Source organism: Palaemon carinicauda, chromosome 20 (assembly GCF_036898095.1).
Source record: "Palaemon carinicauda isolate YSFRI2023 chromosome 20, ASM3689809v2, whole genome shotgun sequence".
Taxonomy (NCBI): domain Eukaryota; kingdom Metazoa; phylum Arthropoda; class Malacostraca; order Decapoda; family Palaemonidae; genus Palaemon; species Palaemon carinicauda.
The window spans coordinates 99391842-99413621 of NC_090744.1; the positions used below are offsets into that span (position 1 = coordinate 99391842).

At 42.0% G+C, this 21780-nt stretch overlaps 1 protein-coding gene across 3 annotated transcripts in view; it reads right to left on the reverse strand.

Annotated features, from left to right (window-relative positions):
• Positions 1-446: 446 nt before the first annotated feature.
• The window catches only part of LOC137659552 (protein TANC1-like), a 67864-nt gene continuing 46530 nt past the window's right edge, over positions 447-21780 (reverse strand). For all 3 annotated transcript variants that reach the window (XM_068394420.1, XM_068394419.1, XM_068394418.1), the window contains exons 4-6: positions 3662-3872; positions 3065-3183; positions 447-2477 (exon numbers count right to left, since the gene is read on the reverse strand). In XM_068394420.1, coding sequence (XP_068250521.1) covers positions 2126-2477; positions 3065-3183; positions 3662-3872 — 682 coding nt within the window. In that variant the 3' untranslated portion in view covers positions 447-2125. The remainder of the gene's footprint in view (positions 2478-3064; positions 3184-3661; positions 3873-21780) is intronic.

Consider the following 21780-nt stretch of genomic DNA (forward strand, 5'->3'; position numbering starts at 1 on the left):
CAAGCTTCTGCACACCATTTTCTTAGAAATCTAAGACTGATAAAGTTAAAATAATACCTATAACTAAACATAAAATATTGCGTCTAAAAATTCAGAGTAAGAATATCTTATTTTGTCAATAACTTGAGTAGCAGCTCTTGACCTACAAAGGCATTTTCTATGACCTGTACGGGCTTTGCCTAAGGCTTTCCCAGAAGTTGGTCATGATCTACAAAAGTTTTAGCAGCCTCATTGCTAAACATTTCCTATAAGACAACCTTTAATAGACCTAGATTTTTTATAGTAATCCACATCAAGATTACACTCTAGGTGTATGAAATGGGAAAATGCTCATCGTACAAAAACACTGTCAAATTATTACACGGATGTAGAAATCACAACAGCAATACAGTACATTCAAGGTGAACGTCAGTCCCTTCATCTATCATCATCAACTACAGTATATATCACGTCAGTAACTGTACTATAATTAAGTAGAGGATACACTTTCACATAAAGTATAGCATCCCTAAGTTTTTTCAAGGCAGCAAAAGTATGTAATCTACACACTGCTCCCTTGTAAATTTGCTACGAGTAATTTTCTTCCATAAATATCTTGTATAGCATTCCTTCAACAAATTTCTTTTAATATGTCTTAGTAAGAAAAGCTTTCTCTTGCTAAAAATATCAATATTTATATTAAATTTTTTTCTTAGATACTAACCATTACCTCACATTACTGAAACTTGTACAGCAGAATATTTGAGATTTCTATAACAGCATAAATGATTCTTGGCAGGCAAGATTCACACAAGAGTGGATGAATATGTCGCCCTCTTTTTCTCACTGGCTTCATCAATCATTCTTGCAATGGAAAATAATTTTACCCTACTGGTCAGAGGCGAGAAGATAAAGCTGAATGTTAAACTATGCAAAAGAAGTATTACTGAATGTTTATGGATTCATACCTTAGAGCTAGTTTAACCAGACCACCAAGCTGAAAACTGCCTTAGAAAGAAATTTCATGGAATTAAAAAGGCTAACTTTCATTATGACGATGCAATTATAAAAGGAGTTGCACCTGAGTCAATTCATTCAGAAAGTTAAGCTAAGAATACAAAGATTGATTATGATGATTGCTTTTTGTTTTGACTAACTGCTAAAACCAGGACTAGATCCAAAAGCTGTATATAACAGTTATGTTCCTAACCGGCAAGCACAGTGAACTTCAAATGGAACCCCTGGGAAGGGTTATTCACTTAAGAAGAGCAAAACTGAAACCCACCCATCAAGCTGATGTATAAGCCTTTAACCTCGATTTTCTTTGGGAGAACTGGTACTATGGTAGCCAAAACCCTGATCTAATTGACCCTAACCTCAGTTATTGAAACATATATAATAACCTTTTTTCTGTTATTGCTTTCTGTCCTAACCATGGTTAGCCATCTAGTCAAGAAAGTTTACAAAAGTCATTAGTTTCTTCTTTTATATTTAGCAAGAACCACTTTACCATTATATTTCATAAGAGCTTTTCTCATACTATGTAAATCTGCATCCTAATCTCACATACAACTGAAAATAATTTCTGTTCCTTTGCTAATAAAGTTCCCATCAACTTTTGCAAGTTTAACTTTCACTCTTTTCATCCCTGATGGATCTATAACTTATCTGCTTTCCTTTTCCAGCTAATTCGGTTACAATTGCTCTGATTCTACTACTAAAACTTGTCTAATCCTACACTATCTCCGGTATTTTCTGCCTGAAAGAGCAGTAGAGTTCCTGCATCTTAGCACATTGGCAAGGTTTCTTGCTCTTATTGTGCTGTTGGACAATTCTTTGGGGAGCAAGCATGCTACTGGGTCCTTTACTTAACTGTTGAGTCCTGCACTTTATCTTTCTTCTTGGAAACATGCTCCAGTAAAGCCTTTCCCTACAAATTGCCACTCTAATCTTTTCAATTAGTACAATAACATTCTATTGCCCAAACTTTTAATATCACTAGTACTGTATTAAAAAATAACTTTGCAAATCCAATATCTTTAACTGATTATAAGGGCTAATGTTAAAGGCAATGGATTGTATTAAAAAATATTCCAGCTGCATGAACAATATGATAGATGGTATAATGGTATAGCTATTCCTAAAACTACAAGAGGTAGGATGGAGGTGATGCTGACAACAAATTGGTGTCATCATGTACACAGCTAATCACAGATGCCAAAAGATTCTCCATTAAAAGATATTTAAGAATCAAAGGTGGAAGTGGGATTGAACTAGTCAGTGTCAAGGCCCTGATTAATGGCCTGACATCCCTGTTGTGCGTTTCCCTTAGGTGCTTGTAAATAAATGAACGACACTGCCTCTTTAGGGGTGATGGGGACTTCTGTTCTTCTCTTATCCACTCTAAAATGTCTGAGTTCTGTGACCACCTGGAAGATATGCTACTGGAAGCCAACCATTCATAGTTCTTTAGTGCGACTCCAGCTTCCACCAATAACCTGTAAATAATAATTTTACAAATACATTGTCACATAAATATTTCAGAAAGATATTTTCAAAATTGTGCAAGGTTTTCCAACTTTGTAATAAGTGTTTTATTTCAATTATTTTTTACTGTAAAGAATGTCACGAGAGAGAGAGAGAGAGAGAGAGAGAGAGAGAGAGAGAGAGAGAGAGAGAGAGAGAGAGAGAGAGAGAGAGAGAGAGAGAGAGAGAGAGAGTGTGTTTTTTTGTAAAACAATGCCAAGCTGAAAGTGAATTGCCATTCCTCATAAAAGGAGAGAGAGAGAGAGAGAGAGAGAGAGAGAGAGAGAGAGAGAGAGAGAGAGAGAGAGAGAGAGAGAGAGAGAGAGAGTGTTTTTTTGTAAAACAATGCCAAGCTGAAAGTGAATTGCCATTCCTCATAAAAGGAGAGAGAGAGAGAGAGAGAGAGAGAGAGAGAGAGAGAGAGAGAGAGAGAGAGAGAGAGAGAGAGAGAGAGAGAGAGAGAGAGAGAGAGTTTTTGTAAAACAATGCCAAGCTGAAAGTGAATTGCCATTCCTCAGAAAAGAGAGAGAGAGAGAGAGAGAGAGAGAGAGCTGTATACCTAAAAAAATCAATATCTTCATATTTCATAGTATAAAAAAGTGGTGAACGCCCTCTATAGTCTTCATGTATTAATGGTATTCCTGCAGCTACCAACTCCAGTGCCATTTCCCGACGGCCCTGAAATAGGAAATACGGTCCTTTACATTTTTGTTAGATATATATAATTTTTGCATTACAGTTGCAGAACATCCTTTCTAGTAGAATAAAATTAAAAATAATATTGCACTGTACTTTTAAACTGAATTAAATTAATCCAATTTGTGCAGAATCAACAATCAAAGCTCTCATTGGAATCTTTATTATTACTGTATTATGATTGTAAAGTTGTTTAACTAGACTCCAGAGTTATACTTCTCGACTCCCATACAGCTGGCTGAAGGGTATACTCTTAACAGATAAGAAAAAATAATCTTTGTCAAAAGAAAAGATGGAGTTAGGTAGATGGGAGGAACCAAAGGGCACAGAAATAAAAATAGCAATGGGTAGCAAATGGGATATTAAAACGGACCTTTAAATCCAGCAAGAATGTAACCAGCACAAACGCGCGGGAAAATTGAATATCAACTCTTGAAATGAAACTCATTAAAAGACTCACTCGATAACCAAGAAATTGCATTGCAATATTAAGTGGGTTTTCAGTAGCCATTGTGAAGTTTATGGGTGCCCCACTCTTCAGCAGTGTCCGGACAAAACTCAGCCGCTGTTCTTTAACAGCAAACCACAATGGCGTCTGGTTGAAGAAATCACAAAGGTCAAGGCGTGCTCCTCTATTCACAAGCTCAATGAAAATTGGTTCATACCCAAGTCTGTGAAAAAAATAAAAAACAATTAATCTTCGTAACAAATTTTGAATCTAGGATAATGCCACATGTAACCAAAAGAACCAACCATTTACATCACAGCATAACTCTTATGTAACCATAACTGTAATTTTTGCAGATGGCAGAATAATGAAATGTCCAACAATGTTACCTAAAAATATTTGCTTTTATTTCTCTTTAGAGTACAGTGAGCCCTCGCTACTTCGCGATTCGACCATCGCGGATTCACCACTTCGCGTTTTTTTCATAACCCACATATATATACATATCGCGGATTTTCCGGAAATTTCGAAAATACCGCGATATCTGAAGACCCCAAATACGATATTTCGTTACCTGTACAGTAATTCCATTAATACTGTAATTAGTAATATCTGCTCTTACTGATTGTTCATTGCATTACATATGACATATAATTCAGCACAGAAAGAAATAAAACACGAAAAGAGAATGTGATCATACGATAATTCAGTACTGTATACAGTACGTAGTAAAATTAAATCGAACATGAAACGCAAATCAGATGCAGTCATACCATATTAGAATGGTGTAAGGCTGCTGATGGCTACTACTGTACTACAAATGTAATGGATGTGCATCTTTTCCATGAATCTTTTGTATGTATACGTACGTAGTACTGCATCCAATAATATTCTTTGTTGCAAAAATCACATCTCGAATAAGTGTACGAGAGAGAGAGAGAGAGAGAGAGAGAGAGAGAGAGAGAGAGAGAGAGAGAGAGAGAGAGACATATCCTACAACAAAACAAGCGTAAAATAGCGTACGTAAAGCTGTATTATTATTCTTATTATTATTATTATTGTTGTTGTTGTTATTAAAATTATTATTGTTATTATTATTATTATTATTATCATTATTATTATTATTATTATTATTATTATTATCATTATTTATTATTATTATTACTGTACAGTATACGTAGGGTACCTTGTACTTTGAATTGGTAACCTACGTAGCATATAAGACGGGTTGTGATTGGTTCAAGCGCTAATAGATGACGAATCAGAACCCAAGTTTTGTTATCTAGCCTGTGATTGGTGTTTTGCCCGCATCTCCAACCCGCAGCATCTACGTATTCGCGGTCATTTTGTCTCCCGCCGTATCGCTGTGTAGATGTTGTTAAGTTATTGTGGACTTTAACTGTGCTGTGCGTGACTGTTTTAAGTTGAACTTTTTGTTGAACTTTCTGTTAAACCCTACTGTACAATGCCTCCCAAGCGTTCTGCTTCTACTAAGGCTGGTAGTGAGCCTAAACGCCACCGAAAAATGATGACGATTGCTGAGAAGGTGACACTTCTCGATATGTTGAAAGAAGGCAGAAGTTACGCGGCCGCAAACCTCGAAGACCTGACGAAATCGGCCAGTGAAGAAGACAGTGAAACACAGGAAGAGATCCAAGAAATTGTCGAAGAAACGGGCTTAACATTAGAACGGCTTGCCAAGCTCTGCAACCTTGCGAAGGAGTTGAGAGAATTGTCGCAAGAGTGGGACGAGAATATGGTTCGTTCTATGCAATTCAACAAAATCGATGTAGACATGACTCCCTACAGGATGCTCTTCGAGCGAAAAAAGAAGCAGCGGCAGCAACTTCCGATCACAATGTTCTTCCAGCCTCGCAAAAAAGAGCCAGTTCCTCCTGCTATTATGCCCTCGGAAGAAATTGAAGAAGTGTCCCAGGAAGAAGTTGAAGAGGTGTCCCAGGAAAAGACACCTCGTCTGAAGAGACGTAAAATACTATCATTGGCTGCACAGTAGAAGACATCATCAGCTTCATCATCATCATTTCTACTGTGCAGCAAATTCATCGCCATCATCATTCAAGTTTTTCTTGAACTTCTTTCGTGGTGAGTACAGTAACAATCTTTATTTTTTACTTTAATATTCTAACATTTTAATATTTGTGCCTGTTTTAGTTTAGTACTGTATGCATTAAGTTAAAGGGAAGGTTTTAAAAGTCTGAAGAGTATACATGTTGTAACCTATCATATTTTTTTGTTTAAAATTTACATTTACGTACGTAAAACAATCTCTCTCTCTCTCTCTCTCTCTCTCTCTCTCTCTCTCTCTCTCTCTCTCTCTCTCTCTCTCTCTCTCTCTCTCTCTCTCTCTCGTAAATTGTTTTCCTGCTTTGCTACCTACAGTATGTACTGTATGATTTTATATAGATACGGTAAATAATATTTGTAATAACATATTTTCTAAAAGCTTTTACTGTAAATATCATTATTTATCACTTTCATCATGCGCGTTAAATGCCTTCTTTGTTTACTGAGCGTACTTTATGACGCCGTCGTTTCAGGCGGCGTCATAAAGAAAAACATTTCATTTGGAAGTCCTAAGAAAAATTAAGTAAAACATTGGTAATAACAAAATCAACATACTGTATAATCAATATAATCGATGCAAAAACTAACCTATACACAGATGTGTATACTAAATGAGTTTGTTTCTTAATTATGATCAGAGAAACGTAAACAAAACATTGGTTGCCATTTTTTATCGTGCTTTTTGGCGTGTTTAGGAAACGCATGATATAAAATCGCCTTTAATATTTGTGCCTTTTTTAGTTTAGGGTACTGTAGTACATGCATTAAGTGTTCTGTACATTAAAGGGTAGTTTGTTAACAGTACTACGTACAAGGGAAGGTTTTAAAAGTCTGAATATACATGTTAAATAAATAGGTAAATATGGTGTCACTACTTTGCAGATTTTCACCTATCGCGGTCGGGTCTGGAACCTATCTACCGCAATAAACGAGCGTTCACTTTCAGATTGATTACTCCTATTCAATTATCTGAGCAAATATGGGTTGATTTACTCATTAATTATTTAATCTTCCAAAAACTTAATGATTTTTAGCTTCTGTAGATGCAATCTTACTTTGTTCCAACATATATACAAACCCCTTTCTGTAATACGAGAATGTTTTCAGCATAGCTGGAACTTTTCTGTTCCTATAGCTACATTAAATAGCCACTTTTGTTTCTAGCTGCCGGATAGTACAGCTGTACTTCTGGCACCCTCTCCTGGCAGTTTTAATCATTTGCTTAACTTTTAGGCAATTTATTGGCAGATCATTGTGTGCAGTGGCGATAATATAGCAGATTTTTAGTTGTTTCCTGGTAACTGTGGCTGCGTAACAGGTTGCTGTGGCTCATGGGAACATCCCTGCCTGGCATTCTACTAGACGGGAGATCGAGTCACGCTCAAACTCAATGGTTTCTTGTAGTGTCAGCAACCTCACTATCCTTAAGAGCTAAGGATGGGGGATTGTAGGAGCCTATTGGTCTACCTGCTGAATCATCAGCATCCATTGCCTGGCCCTTCCTGGTTTAATCTGGGTGGAGAAGGAGCTTGGGTGCTGATCATATGTATATATGGTCAATCTCTAGGGCATTGTCCTACTAGCAAGGGCAGTGTCACTGTCCCTTGCCTCTGTCATTCATGAGCGACTTTTAAACCTGCCGATATTCACATTTTTATTCCTATTGGACAGCAATACTGTTTACTGTTAATTACCTCGAGAGTATTGCCCTCTAATGACAACAACGTAATCCGATCCTGGGAACGCACTAAGGACATATCCTCGGGTTATGCTGTTACTTCATAGTGTAGAGTGTCATCATTAGCCTATATGACCCTGCAGAAGGTGAATCTCAAGTTCCTTCTTCTCTTCAACTCATCTTTATGAGTTTTACAGCTACTCATCTTCGAAGAAATCCAGGAAGACCTATTAATAGGAGTCATGTATGCGTCACTACTACCATTTCTCTCCCCGCAAGAGAGAGGGTACACTCATCACTCATACTAAGCTAAGCTCAAGCACTGCAAGTCAGGATGAAGGGGGTTGCCCTTTTTTTCCCTTCCTAGTTGATCAATGGGTTGTGGTATCCTATTGGAAAAGTCCCAACCTAGCGATCTGCTGGACCGGGTTTTGAAACCCACTCAAGCTTGGTAGTTTCAAGTAGTGGCCTATTGCAAACGTCCCTGCCTGGTGATCTGCTGGACTGAGGTTCGAGACTCACTCAAGCTCAGTAGTTTCTAGTAGTGTTTGCAACCTCACCATCCTTGTGAGCCAAGGATGGGGGGTTTGGGGAAGCCTATAGCTTGACTTGCTGAGTTATCAGCAGCCATTGCCTGACTTTCCAGATGTGATACCAGCTGCTCTGAAAAGAAGAAGAAACCATCTGTGAAGACCGATCATTCAAAATCTCACAAGACGTTGTCCGACTTCGCCCAACGTACGCATGAGATAGCCAGTGCTGTACCACCCTCCACCCTAACACTAGGTGGTGGGTCAGTACGAGGTATACTTGATCCTGTTCCTGCTACCAGCACTCAGTCCCAAAAGGAACTGAATACACACACTGTCAGACAGGATGAAGGTCGCTACCCTTGCCCTCCACCTTCTTTAGAGAGCTCAAGATAGATGCAATCACCCAAAAGGATCAACACCCTATGACTTTCTTTCTCATGTGAGAGGAATCCAAGTCTCATTAGAGGTTGACCTACAGTATTCCTCTACATAGTTACATAGGAGGATCACGGCTGTACCAAAACCCGACCCTCTACGGGAAGGCGTTTCAGTACAAGAAACAGAAGCTCACTACTGGTCAGGATATTAGCCGCCACCCTTGTCCCTCTACTCCAGGGATATTCCTTGGGATGCTTCAGTGATGCCAAGACTTCGAAGAACGTTGAGTTAACCACCGGTACATGCCAAGAGTTTCTACTAGGGAATACAATCCTAGTATGTTCTTAAAAGATTTTATTTCAATTGTTCATTACTTCTCTTGTAGTGTACTTGTTTCCTTTCCTCACTGGGGTATTTTTCCCTGTTGGTTTAAACAAGGAGTTGAATCTCAGTAAATTTGGTTCAAAGAAAGGAAAAGAAGTGAAAAAAGAAGTGAAAAAAACAGCGAACATGGCCAATTTTTAAGTGTTCTAGTTTATATTCTAATGATAAAAACAAATAATGCCATAATATATTAGTATATCAATATATATTATTATAGATATTCCCTCAATTGTGGGGATAATTTGATAATTATCTGAATCTTTACAATCAGCGATCGGCAAGCTGGCGAACTGGCAATCGGCGAGCTGGAGATCAACTATCTTGAACTTTAATCCTTCCATTTTTTCTATGTCAATGTGGAAAGGCATATCAGCATCCGGGAAAGTAAGGATAATCATTGATGTTCTAGGTACTTTATGCACTTTCCACACTGTTAATGGACTCATAGCCCATTTAGCGTGCTCACAAGCTTTCGACCTTGACATAACAGTGTGCTGATTCTCAACCCCATACCAGATTTCATTTAAATGCAGTATGCATTCTTTTCATATCAGGTTTAAAACTAGCAAGATTTACAGGTGAAGAGACAGAGAGGAAAAGTAAAAAGAAGAATTGAATGAACTAAGTTATTACAATGGAATCATCTTGTAAGTGAGACGAGGTTTTATATCAGGAAATCTTCCCAGAAAATTCTTTTTGTTACACAGAAAAGGGGAATATACCCCCTACATTCACTGCTCTGTCTTGTATGGAACTGAACACGAACACCCTCATGTAGAAGGATAGACGCTACCCTCCTTCCTCTCCTTCTTAATAGAGTTCCAGAGATAACCCTGACCTGGCCTTCCATTTTGCCTCTGGTCTCTACAAGATTGGAATCGATCTTCTACATGCTGGTCATACACCATACGATTGGATCTCTCGTGCTTGTTCCTCAGTGAGTCTGGGGTTACAGGACTTCTAGTATCTGCCTTCTTCTAGCTTTTCAAGTCCAGGATACTGGTGAGAGAGGAACCTTTGATTATTCTCGTCGCTAGCACGGGCTATGAAATCCTCCTTTCAAGAGCACCAAGGTTTCTTTCCTTGTGGTCTTCCCTTTGTGTTTTGTCTTCATGGGAATGATTTATCCTCGATAGAAATACTTGCGCTTGTTCTCCACAAGCATCAAAACAACACGATCAGAAACCATGCAATCTGAATTACACTCATTCTTCAATTGATTGTGACTTTCAAGTCACCAGGGAACTACTTCAACGGGAAGGTTTTCAGATTCCAGGTCCTATGCTTTGGACTGGCAACCGCTACAAAAGCGTTCATTCTCGTGTCAGCTTGGGATCATGCCAATGTAATTCCCCTCCTTCGATAACTGGACAACTGGCTGATCTTGTCTTCCTCTCTGAAGCAGCTTCTCCAGCATTGAGACAAGCTCCTTCATCGGGAGAAGTTACGTCTCTCAGTCTCTCATCCAAGCAGAGAATGGAGTATCTAGGAATGCTGATAGATACATCTGAAAATGTCTTTCCATCAGACGACTGCATCAGCAGACTCAGAAAGGTATCACGACCTTTTCTCTCCCGGCAAAAACTACTGGCACGACAGTTGCAACAGCTGCTTGGAAATTTGTTGTTGTAGAAGCTTGTTCCTCACAGGGGTCTCCATCAGAAATCCCTCCAGTGGTGTCTGAAATGACACTGGTCAGCCAACAAGGGGCAAGGAACAATCTAGTTTGGTAGCTAAACAACAAGAACCCCATCAAGGACAGTCCCGTAAAGTGTCCTCCTTTGGAAATGCTTCTCTTTACTGACACATCAAATGTGGGATGGTGTGCACATCTCAGGAATCAGACCACCTCGGGGTGTTGACCTGACAAAAAGAAATGCCTGCACATCAACTGTGGAAATGAAGGTAGCTCTTCTGGCACTGCAGTCATTTCATCAGTATCCTATAGGCCACTTGGTAGCTCATGAATGACAGAGGCAAGGGACAGTGACATTGCCCTATCAAGCAGAACAATACCCTTGAGACTGACCACATTACATATGATCAGTGCCCAAGCCCCCTCCACCCAAGCTGGACCAAGGAAGGCCAGGCAAGGCAATGGCTGCTGATGACTCGGCAGATAGACATATAGGCTCCCCCCAACCCCCGAGGTTGCAGCGACCAAAATAACTAAGGGGTTTGAGCGGGACTCAAACCCTAGTCTGGCAATCACCAGGCAAGGACCCTACCACCACTACCATTACTGCTGTAGTGTCATACTTCAAAGAGCAAGGAGGTACTATATCACTTAAGTACCAGATCAAGCAGTGGCCTAGAGGATACATTTCAACATTCATGGGACAATTGTCATCTACATTTTTACGACATCTACATTTTTCCGCCTTTCTGTCTAATTCAAACGGTAATCAGTAGGGTGCTGACCACCTCAAATCTATGAGTAGACCTGGTGGCTCCCATGGCTACATGCCAAATGGCACCCAGACCTGCTGATGCTCCTAGTCAAGGCACAGATAGAACAACCCTGATGGCCCAAAATACTTTGCCAGCCCCACCTGCAGAGGTGCCAAAACACGGTGACATCCCTGTCACTTTACAGTTGGAGATGATCTAGCACGTCTTCTGAGCTTAAAGCTTTTTCTGATGCACTGCAGAGATTTCTGGATATCTAAGTAGATCCTCTTCTGATGTTCACCAGGCAAAGTGGACCATCTTCTGTGATTGGCGTCATACAAGGAGTATTTCTCCGGTAGGAGCCTCTCCACAACTCCTCTCAGTACATGTAAAGGCTATCACTTAGCCTTGAGCCAGATCTTTAGACGGAAATTCTTATATCTTTCCTTTTTGCGAGTTATCCATACTCAGGAGGAGCTTTGAGAAGTTGAACCATCTTCATGGGACGTTACCCGAGTTCTCCAGTCCCTCTAGCTAGCCAACTACAAACCTTTAAGGAAGCATCTGAGGGAGATATGACTCTCAAAGACCATCTTCCTCCTTGCATTAGCAGCACGTAGGCAAACTTCATGGCATTTCAAGCAGACACAGCTACAAAGCCTTTTAGTCAGTTGTACAAGTACTGAAGACTGAAGATGAAGATCTCCAAGAATACCATATCCTTCTGGCTACAAGGAATGATTAGGAGTGTATCCTCCTTCTGCTGGGGATCAAGAATAATCTGCTTGAGCTCATGCCCATGGAGTCAAAGGGATTGGTTGTACACTATCCTTTAAAAAGAACCAGTCAATGAGTCAAGTGTTGAAGGCTGGAGTTTGGAAACCCTAGACAATATTTATGGACCACTATCTGCGGGAGTACAGTAATCCCTTTGCTATCATGTGTGTTAGGTTCCAGATATCCCCCACAATAGCTGAAAAGCCATGAAGTACATATAGAAATCTACAGTATATTTTTTTTTCATCATTTTTATAGTTTTTATTATCTTTATAAATTTAAGATTTTATAAACCCTCCCAACACATATAAACTCATAAGCTCTTAAACACTTTTTAAGGTAAAACTTATTTTTACAGTTGAAATATCCTTTCATATTCGTAAATGAAAGAACTACAATCTGAACACTAATCATTGAGGATACGTGAACTCCATTCCTAGGATGGCCTTATTGTGGGAAGTTACAACACTTTTCGCAGTCTTGTTAAAAGTGACATTTGCTGTCGTCCTTAAATTCTTTTGATCCTTCTTGATAGAGTGAACAGTAGATTTGTTAATGCTGTAATAGTGTCCTATATCCACACAGCTTCTCCCATTCTTAAGTATGTCAACGAGTTTCATCTTCTCCACTATAGCAAGCCTCTTCTTCAGATCCTTAGGTTCACTGTCAGAAACCTTAGAAGGGGCAGAACATTCACCTGACATCTTAAGGCTTGAAAGAAATTCACATTCTTAGAGAAACCTGTAAAAACACCACACAACACCTATAAAGGGGCAGAACGATGTTGCATATGTGTGTAGAAATAAACTGGACAGGTTAAGATACCTCAGAGTGATCCTGTGATCGAGAATGACCATGAATGGGAGGTAAATCAGTTGTTGTTTGCAGATGATACTGTACTGGTTGCAGACGCGGAAGAGAAGCTTGGCTGATTAGTGACAGAATTTGGATGGGTGTGTGAGAGAAGGAAGTTGAAAGTTAATGTGGGTAAGAGTAAGGTTGTGAGATGTACGAGAAGGGAAGGTGGTGCGAGATTGAATGTCATGTTGAATGGAGAGTTACTTGAGGAGGTGGGTCAGTTTAACTACTTGGGGTCTGTTGTTGCAGCAAATGGTGGAGTGGAAGCAGATGTACGTCAGAGAGTGTGTGAAAGGATGCAAAGTGTTGGGGGCAGTTAAGGGAGTAGTAAAAAATAGAGGGTTGGACATGAATGTAAAGAGAGTTCTGTATGAGAAAGTGATTGTACCAACTGTGATGTATGGATCGGAGTTTTGGGGAAGGAAAGTGACGGAGAGACAGAAATTGAATGTGTTTGAGATGAAGTGTCTAAGGAGTATGGCTGGTGTATCTCGAGTAGATAGGGTTAGGAACGAAGTAGTGAGGGTGAGAACGGGTGTAAGAAATGAGTTAGCAGCTAAAGTGGATATGAATGTGTTGAGGTGGTTTGGCCATGTTGAGAGAATGGAAAATGGCTGTCTGCTAAAGAAGGTGATGAATGCAAGAGTTGATGGGAGAAGTACAAGAGGAAGGCCAAGGTTTGGGTGGATGGATGGAGTGAAGAAAACTCTGGGTGATAGGAGGATAGATGTGAGAGAGGCAAGAGAGCGTGCTAGAAATAGGAATGAATGGCGAGCATTTTTGACGCAGTTCCGGTAGGCCCTGCTGCTTCCTCTGGTGCCTTGGATGACCGCGGAGGTAGCAGCAGTAGGGGATTCAGCGTTATGAAGCTTCATCTGTGGCGGATAACAGGGGTGGGTGGGCTGTGGCACCCTAGCAGTACCAGCCGAACTCGGTTGAGTCCCTTGTCATTCTGGGAGGAACGTAAAGAGGAGAGGTCCCCTTTTTTGTTTCATTTGTTTGATGTCGGCTAACCCCCAAAATTGGGGGAAGTGCATTGGTATATGTATGTATGTAATTTACTTTATTAATTTTTAGGCCCAAAAATTACTGCAGTATTTAAAAAAAAAAATTATATAACCTATCTGCCCTTAGAAACCTGTGATATACTGTAAAGAGGAGTCCACGACAGTAACTACCATCACCTTGTTATAATTTCAACAGCTGAGTTCCAACTACGCTGAAAACATACTTCTTTTAAAGGACTCTGGTATGTATAGTTAGGAAAAATATAAATTACTTTTAATTTGTGATTTTTCAATATCAAACTTACCCGATGATCATATAGCTGCATCCCTGCTGCCCGACAGACAAAATCTACGTGAGGAATACGCCAGCGATCGCTATACAGGTGGGGTGTACATCAACAGCGCCATCTGTCAAGTAGGTACTCAAGTACTCTATGTCAACAACGAACCAATTTTCCCTCTGTCGTGCCACAGGCAAGACCTACTAAATACGCCGTCCCTAACTGGATTTGTTTTCACAACGATTTGGTGAAGTACACTATTCCAGTTTTGAGCTTTCGCTATACAGGGGTTTTATCTTCATTTCAAAACTTGAACTCGTTTTGGATAGATTTAATTATGGTGACGAAGAGAGTATGGACTCTCTTTCACTTTTAAATGGCCGACCCTTCCCTTAGACGGAAGTGTTGGTGACGAAGAGAGTATGGACTCTCTTTCACTTTTAAATGACCGACCCTTCCCTTAGACGGAAGTGTGTTTAGGTTTTTGGTAATTTTGCTTAACAAGTTATAGTTCTATTTATTTTATATCTCTCCGCCTTTATAGGCCTCTTCGATTAACTTTCCATTTATTATAAACTTATAAAAAATTAATTTTTATGTTTGTTTATATGCGACCTTTCCTAATAGTAGGCGGTCCTTACTTGGATCCGAAGTTAATTAACATTGAGCCCGTCATATCGTTTTTCCTTTTAAGAATTTATACTTTTTTAATTTTAATGTTTTTGAAAGAATTTCTTTGATAGTCTCGTACTGTTTTCAAAGATGAACTAACGTTTAGTTTAGTCTCCGCAGTTGTTGACGTTCAGAACGTTCAACATGCGCTCTATCGTTACGATAGAGAGAGAGTATTTCACGGTTTCACGTTGCAGTAAGAGTAAATCGATTCTAGCGTTTCGTTCATTCTTTCTTAGCTTAAATGGTTTTAATTCTAATAAAGGAACTTTTTATTTGGGAAACCTTTCAGTTTTTTCCTTTAACAAATAATATGTTTTAACGATATATAATTGGGCTCTTCTCTCAGGTTCTAAGTCAAGAGAGAGAGAGAGAGATAGAGACGGAGGGAGAGAGAGGAGAATAAACGTTTCGTTCAAGCGGGTAACGTTGTTCTCGTTTTTTACTCTTCTCCCTAGTCGCTATAGGGGAAGAAGGTAAAACGTTTCTAGAGTTTTATTCTTGTTCCCAGGCTTTATGCGGTGAGAGATTTTAAACGTAGTTTATTTGATCTAGTGTTTAGTCTCTTTTCCAGCCACTGAATTCTTTATCTTTCATTATGTTTTTCTGTTGCATTGTAAACTGTTTTCGCAATTACTACCTTTTAATGAAGGATAGGATTGCGTGTTTCAGGTACAAATCACTTAAAGTTTCGATTTCAGTGAAATAAGTGCAAACAGAAAATCAAAATTGATAAAGTGATATGCGCAAAGTGTTACAGTGTTGCGTTCGAGGGTTCGTCTGTTCGTGCCAGTTGTTCACCTAGTCCGATACCTCTTACAAGCTCCCAAGCCCAGGGGAGAAGTAATGTCGAAGGACTTATGGGTTCCACAGGCCTTGATCGACGAACAGACGTTTCCCTCCGTGGTTTCGGGTGTATCTACACACGTTGCCGACGTGATCACCCCACCCACACAAAGACGAGAGAGCCCATTTATTCCTCGTCTGCGGAAGAGGTTTCTCGCAGAAACCATGGACCAAATCTTGCAGCTATTAAGTGCAAGTCGGTCCCTTCCGCGCAAGTCCAACGGCCTAGGTGTAGCCACTGGGTCAGTTCGGACTCGCTGCAGTCTTCAACGACTGCACACCTTCCGAGAGAGGCAAGGTGGTACCGCAACAGGCAGTAACTCCGTCTGTTGCCGCACCAGCTGTTTTAGACCCTCAGTCACAACGGACAGTAGCTCCGTTTGTTGCCGTCTTTTATAGACCCTAGTGGTCCATGCTGCAGATATGCAGTCTCAGCTTGCTTCCTTCATGCAGGAGTATCGTGCTGAGAAGGTTGACACTGCACCTGTTAACCTACAACCTGCCACGGTTGTGCGCTCAGCAGATACTGCGGCTGCCTGCTCCCACACTCCACCTGTGAGAGCTCCACCACCGATGCGCAGTCGACCCTGCCAGACGCATGTTCATGCTGCACCCTCCGTTGACATGCGTGAGCTACCGCATCAGCAGTGGGAAGGTGCTGTCAAGCTGCCGTGTTTTGCCACAATGCGGCATGCTCCGCAACCCACGGCAGTCCCTCCCACGCACCAGCACTCCGCTTTTGTTGTTGCCAGCTCCCACACTCCGACTGCGGAGAAGGTTGACGATGCACCCGTTGGCCTACAGCCTGCCACGGTTGTGCGCCCGGCATGGCTGCCTGCTCCCACACTCTTGTTGTGAGAGCTCCTCCACCCATGCGCAGTCTACCCTGCCAGACGCATGCTGACTCCCACAGACACACGGAGCACTCCGTTGCCGTGCGTGAGCTACCACAAGCTGCCGTGTTTTGACACGGTGTGTCAGCCTCAGCAACACACTGTGGTTACCGCCACTCGCCCGCAGCAAACTAGTCAGTCAGGAGTTGAGGCTTCCCCACACAGCTTTAACTCACAGACTGTCAAACAGTTACATGACATTGCCTTCTGGTGTGCTACTAATACACTAGTGCTGTATGTCCTCACGCACCTGTTGGGGTTGACAGTTCAGTTTTTGACAGTTCACAGACTGTCAAGCAGTTTCATAACGTTGCCTTCTGGTCTGCTGCTTATGCACCAGTGAAACCCTCACTGAGATAACCTAGCTTTTCTCGGACATGGTTCCTGTAAATGAGAAAGTGCTGTTCTCCCTCCTTCTGATATTCCCTTGAGGACTCTGTCATTTGGAGAGGAGCCTTAAGCTGCTTAGCCTCCTATGGACTTTAATTAAAGCATAACATGCTTCCAGGGAGGGTAAATGGTTCCGCTTCAGTCGCTAACCCCGTCTGTTGCCACACCTGCTCCCATAGACCTTGGGCTTTGTTGCAAGACATGCAGTCCAAGCTTAGTCCTTGATAGAGGATTTTTTACGGAGAAGAACCTTCTTGCCAACAACCTTCCTACCGGTTGGTTGTACGCCCTGTTGACGCTGAGGTATCCTACTCACGTCCGCCAGTTGAGATGGTTCCTCCACCGGTGCGACCCAGTGTGGGTTGCCAGTCGCAAGTTGACGTTAAGCTACTCTCGGAGGTGGTTGTGGACGTTCAGTGTGTCACTGGGAAGACGTTCAACAACCAGCAGAGGTGACTTGTTGTGACGCAGTGCGGCAACCTCAGCAACCCGATAAGGGGTTGTCTGCACTACCCAGACAGTCTAGACAGTTTCGGGTTGTCGCTGTACTTCCTCGCTTCCCCATGGTTGACAGTTCACAGACTGTGCAGCAGTACCATGATCTTGTGTCCGGCTCCGTCACGCATCCACCAGTGCGACCGGATTCAACGAGTCAGACGTTGCCCACTCCGTTGCCGTTTCCTCATCAGTTTCGGATGAGGAACCCTCTGATGAGGACATGGCTGAACAAGACGATCAACCCCCAGCCCTGCTATCCATCCAGAAGATGCTGAAGAAGGAACACGGCCCTGTCAGGCTGTGGATGAGTCTGGTTAGGACACTGTCATCCGTGGTTCAATTGGTGTCACTTGGAAGACTATACCTCCGTCCTCTTCGGTTTCATCTAGCTCTTCACTGGAAAAGGACAAGACGCTAGAAGCGGTCTCGATCCCGGTTTCCGGAAGATAAGTCTGGTCTGACTTGATGAAAGGACTTTATCAACCTTTTATAGGGTCTTCCCCTGACTGTTCAGACTCCCAACCACGTTCTCTTCTCAGTCGCATCGGACGTAGGCTGGGGTGCGACCTTAGGCGGTAGGGAATGCTCGGGATTATGGAACTCGAGTCAAAGGACAATGCATTTTATCTGCAAGAAGCTTCTGGCAGTACGTCTGACCTGGAAAGCTTCAGGTCTCTCCTTCAAGGCAAAGTAGTGGAGGTGAACACGGACAACTCCCTGCTTTGATGTTCATCTCCTAGCAAGGAGGGACCTACTCTCTGACATGGTGCGAGTTCGCAAGTGACCTCCTCTCCTGTTCAACAGGTCTAGACTTTTCACTAGTAACAAGTTTCTTCCAAGGCAACTTGAATGTCTTAGCAGATTGTCTCAGTAGGAAGGGACTATAATTCCAACATTTTGGACCCTCCACAAAGATGTATGCAAGAGACTTTGGGTCACCTGGGGCCAGCCAACCATAGATCTCTTCGCAACCTCGATGTCCAAGAGGCTCTCAATACTTTGCTCACCTATCCCGGACCCAGCAGTGGTTCTTTTAGATGCCTTTCTACTAGATTAGTCTCATCTAGATCTATATGCATTCCCTCCGTTCTAGATTGTCAACAAGGTACTGCAGAAGTTCGCCTCTCACGATGGGACAAAGTTGACACTAGTTGCTTCCCTCTGGCCCGCGAGAGAATAACTTACCGAGGTACTTCGATGGCTAGTAGACGTTCCCAGAACTCTTCCCCTAAGGGTGGACCTGCTACGTCTGCCACGCGTAAGAAGGTACTCCAAGGCCTCCACGCTCTTCGTCTCACTGCCTTCAGAGTTTCGAAAGACTCTCGAGAACTAGAGATTTTTCGAAGGAGGCAACCAGAGCGATTGTTAGAGCAAGGAGAACATCCACCCTTAGAGTCTACCAATCGAAGTGGGAAATCTTCCGAAACTGGTGCAAGTCAGTATCCGTATCCTCGACCAGTACCTCTGTAACTCAAATAGCTGACTTCCTCTTATATCTGAGGAAAGAGCGATCTCTTTCAGCTCCCACTATCAAGGGTTACAGAAGCATGTTGGCATCAGTCTTCCGTCACAGAGGCTTAGATCTTTCCAACAATAAAGATCTACAGGACCTCCTTAAGTCTTTTGAGACCACGAAGGAGCGTCGTTTGGTTACACCTGGTTGGAATTTAGACGTGGTTCTAAGATTCCTTATGTTAGACAGGTTCGAACCTCTTCAATCAGCCTCCCTGAAAGATCTCACCTTTAAGACTCTTTTCCTGATATGCTTAACCACAGCTAAAAGAGTCAGTGAGATTCATGCCTTCAGCAAGAACATCGGATTCTCATCCGAAACGGCTACATGTTCTACATCTTGGTTTTCTAGCCAAACACGAGCTGCCTTCTCGGCCTTGACCAATATCGTTCGATATTCCAAACTTATCGTATGGTTGGAAATGAACTAGAAAGAGTATTATGTCCTGTAAGAGCTCTTAAGTTCTATTTTAAAAACCTTTACGAGGCCCGTCTGAAGCTTTATGGTGTTCAGTTAAGAATTCATCTTTGCCTATGTCAGAGAATTCTTTATCCTATTATTTTCAGACTGTTAATACGAGAAGCTCATTCCCTTCTGAATGAGGAAGACCAAGCTTGGCTGAAGGTAAGGACACACGAAGTTAGAGCTGTCACAACTTCCGTGACCTTTAAACAAAATAGATCTCTGCAAAATATATTCGACGCAACCTTTTGGAAAAGCTAATCAGTGTTCGCGTCTTTTATCTTAAGAATGTCCAGTCTCTTTACGAGAACTGCTACACTCTGGGACCATTCGTAGCAACGAGTGCAGTAGTGGTGGGGGCTCCACCACTACAATTCCCTAATTCCAGAACCTTTTTAATCTTTCTCTTGAAATATTTTTGGGTTGTCCGGAAGGCTAAGAAGCCTTTCGCATCCTACTTGATTTGGCGGGTGGCCAAAATCATTTCTTGAGAAGCGCCTAGATTAGAGGTTTTGATGAGGACCTTTAGTATGGGTTGCAACCCTTCATACTTCAGCTCCTAGGAGTCGCTCAGCATCCTATGAGGATCGCGAGGCTCAGTAAGGAAGACGTACTTAAAAAGGCAGAGTAATTGTTCAAGTCGTCTTCCTTACCAGGTACTTATTTATTTTATGCTTGTTATTTTGAATAACTGCTAAAATGAAATACGGAATACTTAGCTCATAATGTCAACTTGTTATGCTGGTCTCTACCCACCCCCCTGGGTGTGAATCAGCTATATGATCATCGGGTAAGTTTGATATTGAAAAATGTTATTTTCCTTAGTAAAATAAATTTTTGAATATACTTACCCGATGATCATAAATTAAAGGGCCCACCCTTCCTCCCCAATAGAGAACCAGTGGGACAGAGGAGAAAATTGGTTCGTTGTTGACATAGAGTACTTGAGTACCTACTTGACAGATGGCGCTGTTGATGTACACCCCACCTGTATAGCGATCGCTGGCGTATTCCTCCCGTAGATTTTGTCTGTCGGGCAGCAGGGATGCAGCTATATGATCATCGGGTAAGTATATTCAAAAATTTATTTTACTAAGGAAAATAACATTTTAGAAAGTGATGGTTAGCAATACAGTAAACCCTCGCCACTTCCTGGTTCAAGTTTTACGGCCTCAGTGAATCAGTGATTTGTAAAAAAAAAATATTCATAGAAAAATAAAAATAAAAAAATACCGCCATATTGGCAGCCGTATTGCGGAAAGCAGCGTTGTTTCATTGTAATGCAAGAGAGAAACGATTTCCCAGGATTCCAGACAAAGAGAGAACCTCTCTCAGAGCCTTTGTAAATACCCACGGCCTATCAGAATAGGCACGTGATTAGTTCCCGGCACGAGATCGACAAATGACGGCACGTGTGGATGTATCCTGTGTGTTGATTGGCTGCGCATCATCGCATCTTCTCCCAGCTTCTTCCTTTGTTGTGTCTCGCCACTCTCGTTCACGTTGTCAACTGTGTCTCACGTATCTTAGTATTGTGTTCGAAATTAACTTTTTGATAAGCCCTTACAATGCCTCCCTGCAAATGATTCCTCTAGTGAGCTAAAAAGGAAGAGGAAGATGATGACCATCAGTGAAAAGGTCAAACTTTTAGATATGTTAAAACTATGCCACTGTGGCACACCATTATGGAGTGAATGAATCGACCATGCACTATATAAAAAAAGATGAAGCTAACATACGCAAAACTGCTGCAATAAGCTTTAATAAAGAAGCGAAACGTTTGGTAAATCGCAAGACTTCTTGTGTTTACTGGACCTGAAGGCTGTGTACTTCCAGATCCCAGTCCATCCGTCTTCAAGGAAGTACTTAGGATTCAGCATAGACAACAAGGAGTACCAGTTCAAGGTGCCGTGTTTCGGTCTCTCCACAGCACCACAGGGTTTCACCGGACTGTTCACCCTAATTTCATCATAGGCACTCAGGATCGGCTTCCGTCTCCTCCGTTATCTGGATGACTGCCTGATCCTCGCAGACTCGGATTCATTCCCTCTTTGACAACGAGACAAACTTCTACGACTTTGCCTGGATCTAAGGATCATGGTAAGTCTCGAGAGGTCCGCTCTGCTGCCCAATCAATGACTGATTCACCTAGGCATGATTATAGACACCAATCTCCATAAAGCCTTTCCATCAGACGACAGGATAGCAAGGCTGAGAAGAGTCGCAAGCCCTTTCCTCAGATGAGAAGAGCTTCCAACCCAATCGTGGTTACGTCTCCTCGGTCAACTTTCACCCTTGGCTCGTCTAGTCCTCAACAGTCGCCTCAGGGTGAGGTCTCTCCAGGGGGGACTCAGGTCCGAGTGGAATCAAGGTTGCGATTCCCTGGACATCATGATCCCTATGGATCCTTCAGAACGGACGAACCCCCAGTGGTGGGCAACAGGCGAGAACCTACGGGAAAGAATGGATCTTCTCGTTCCTTCCC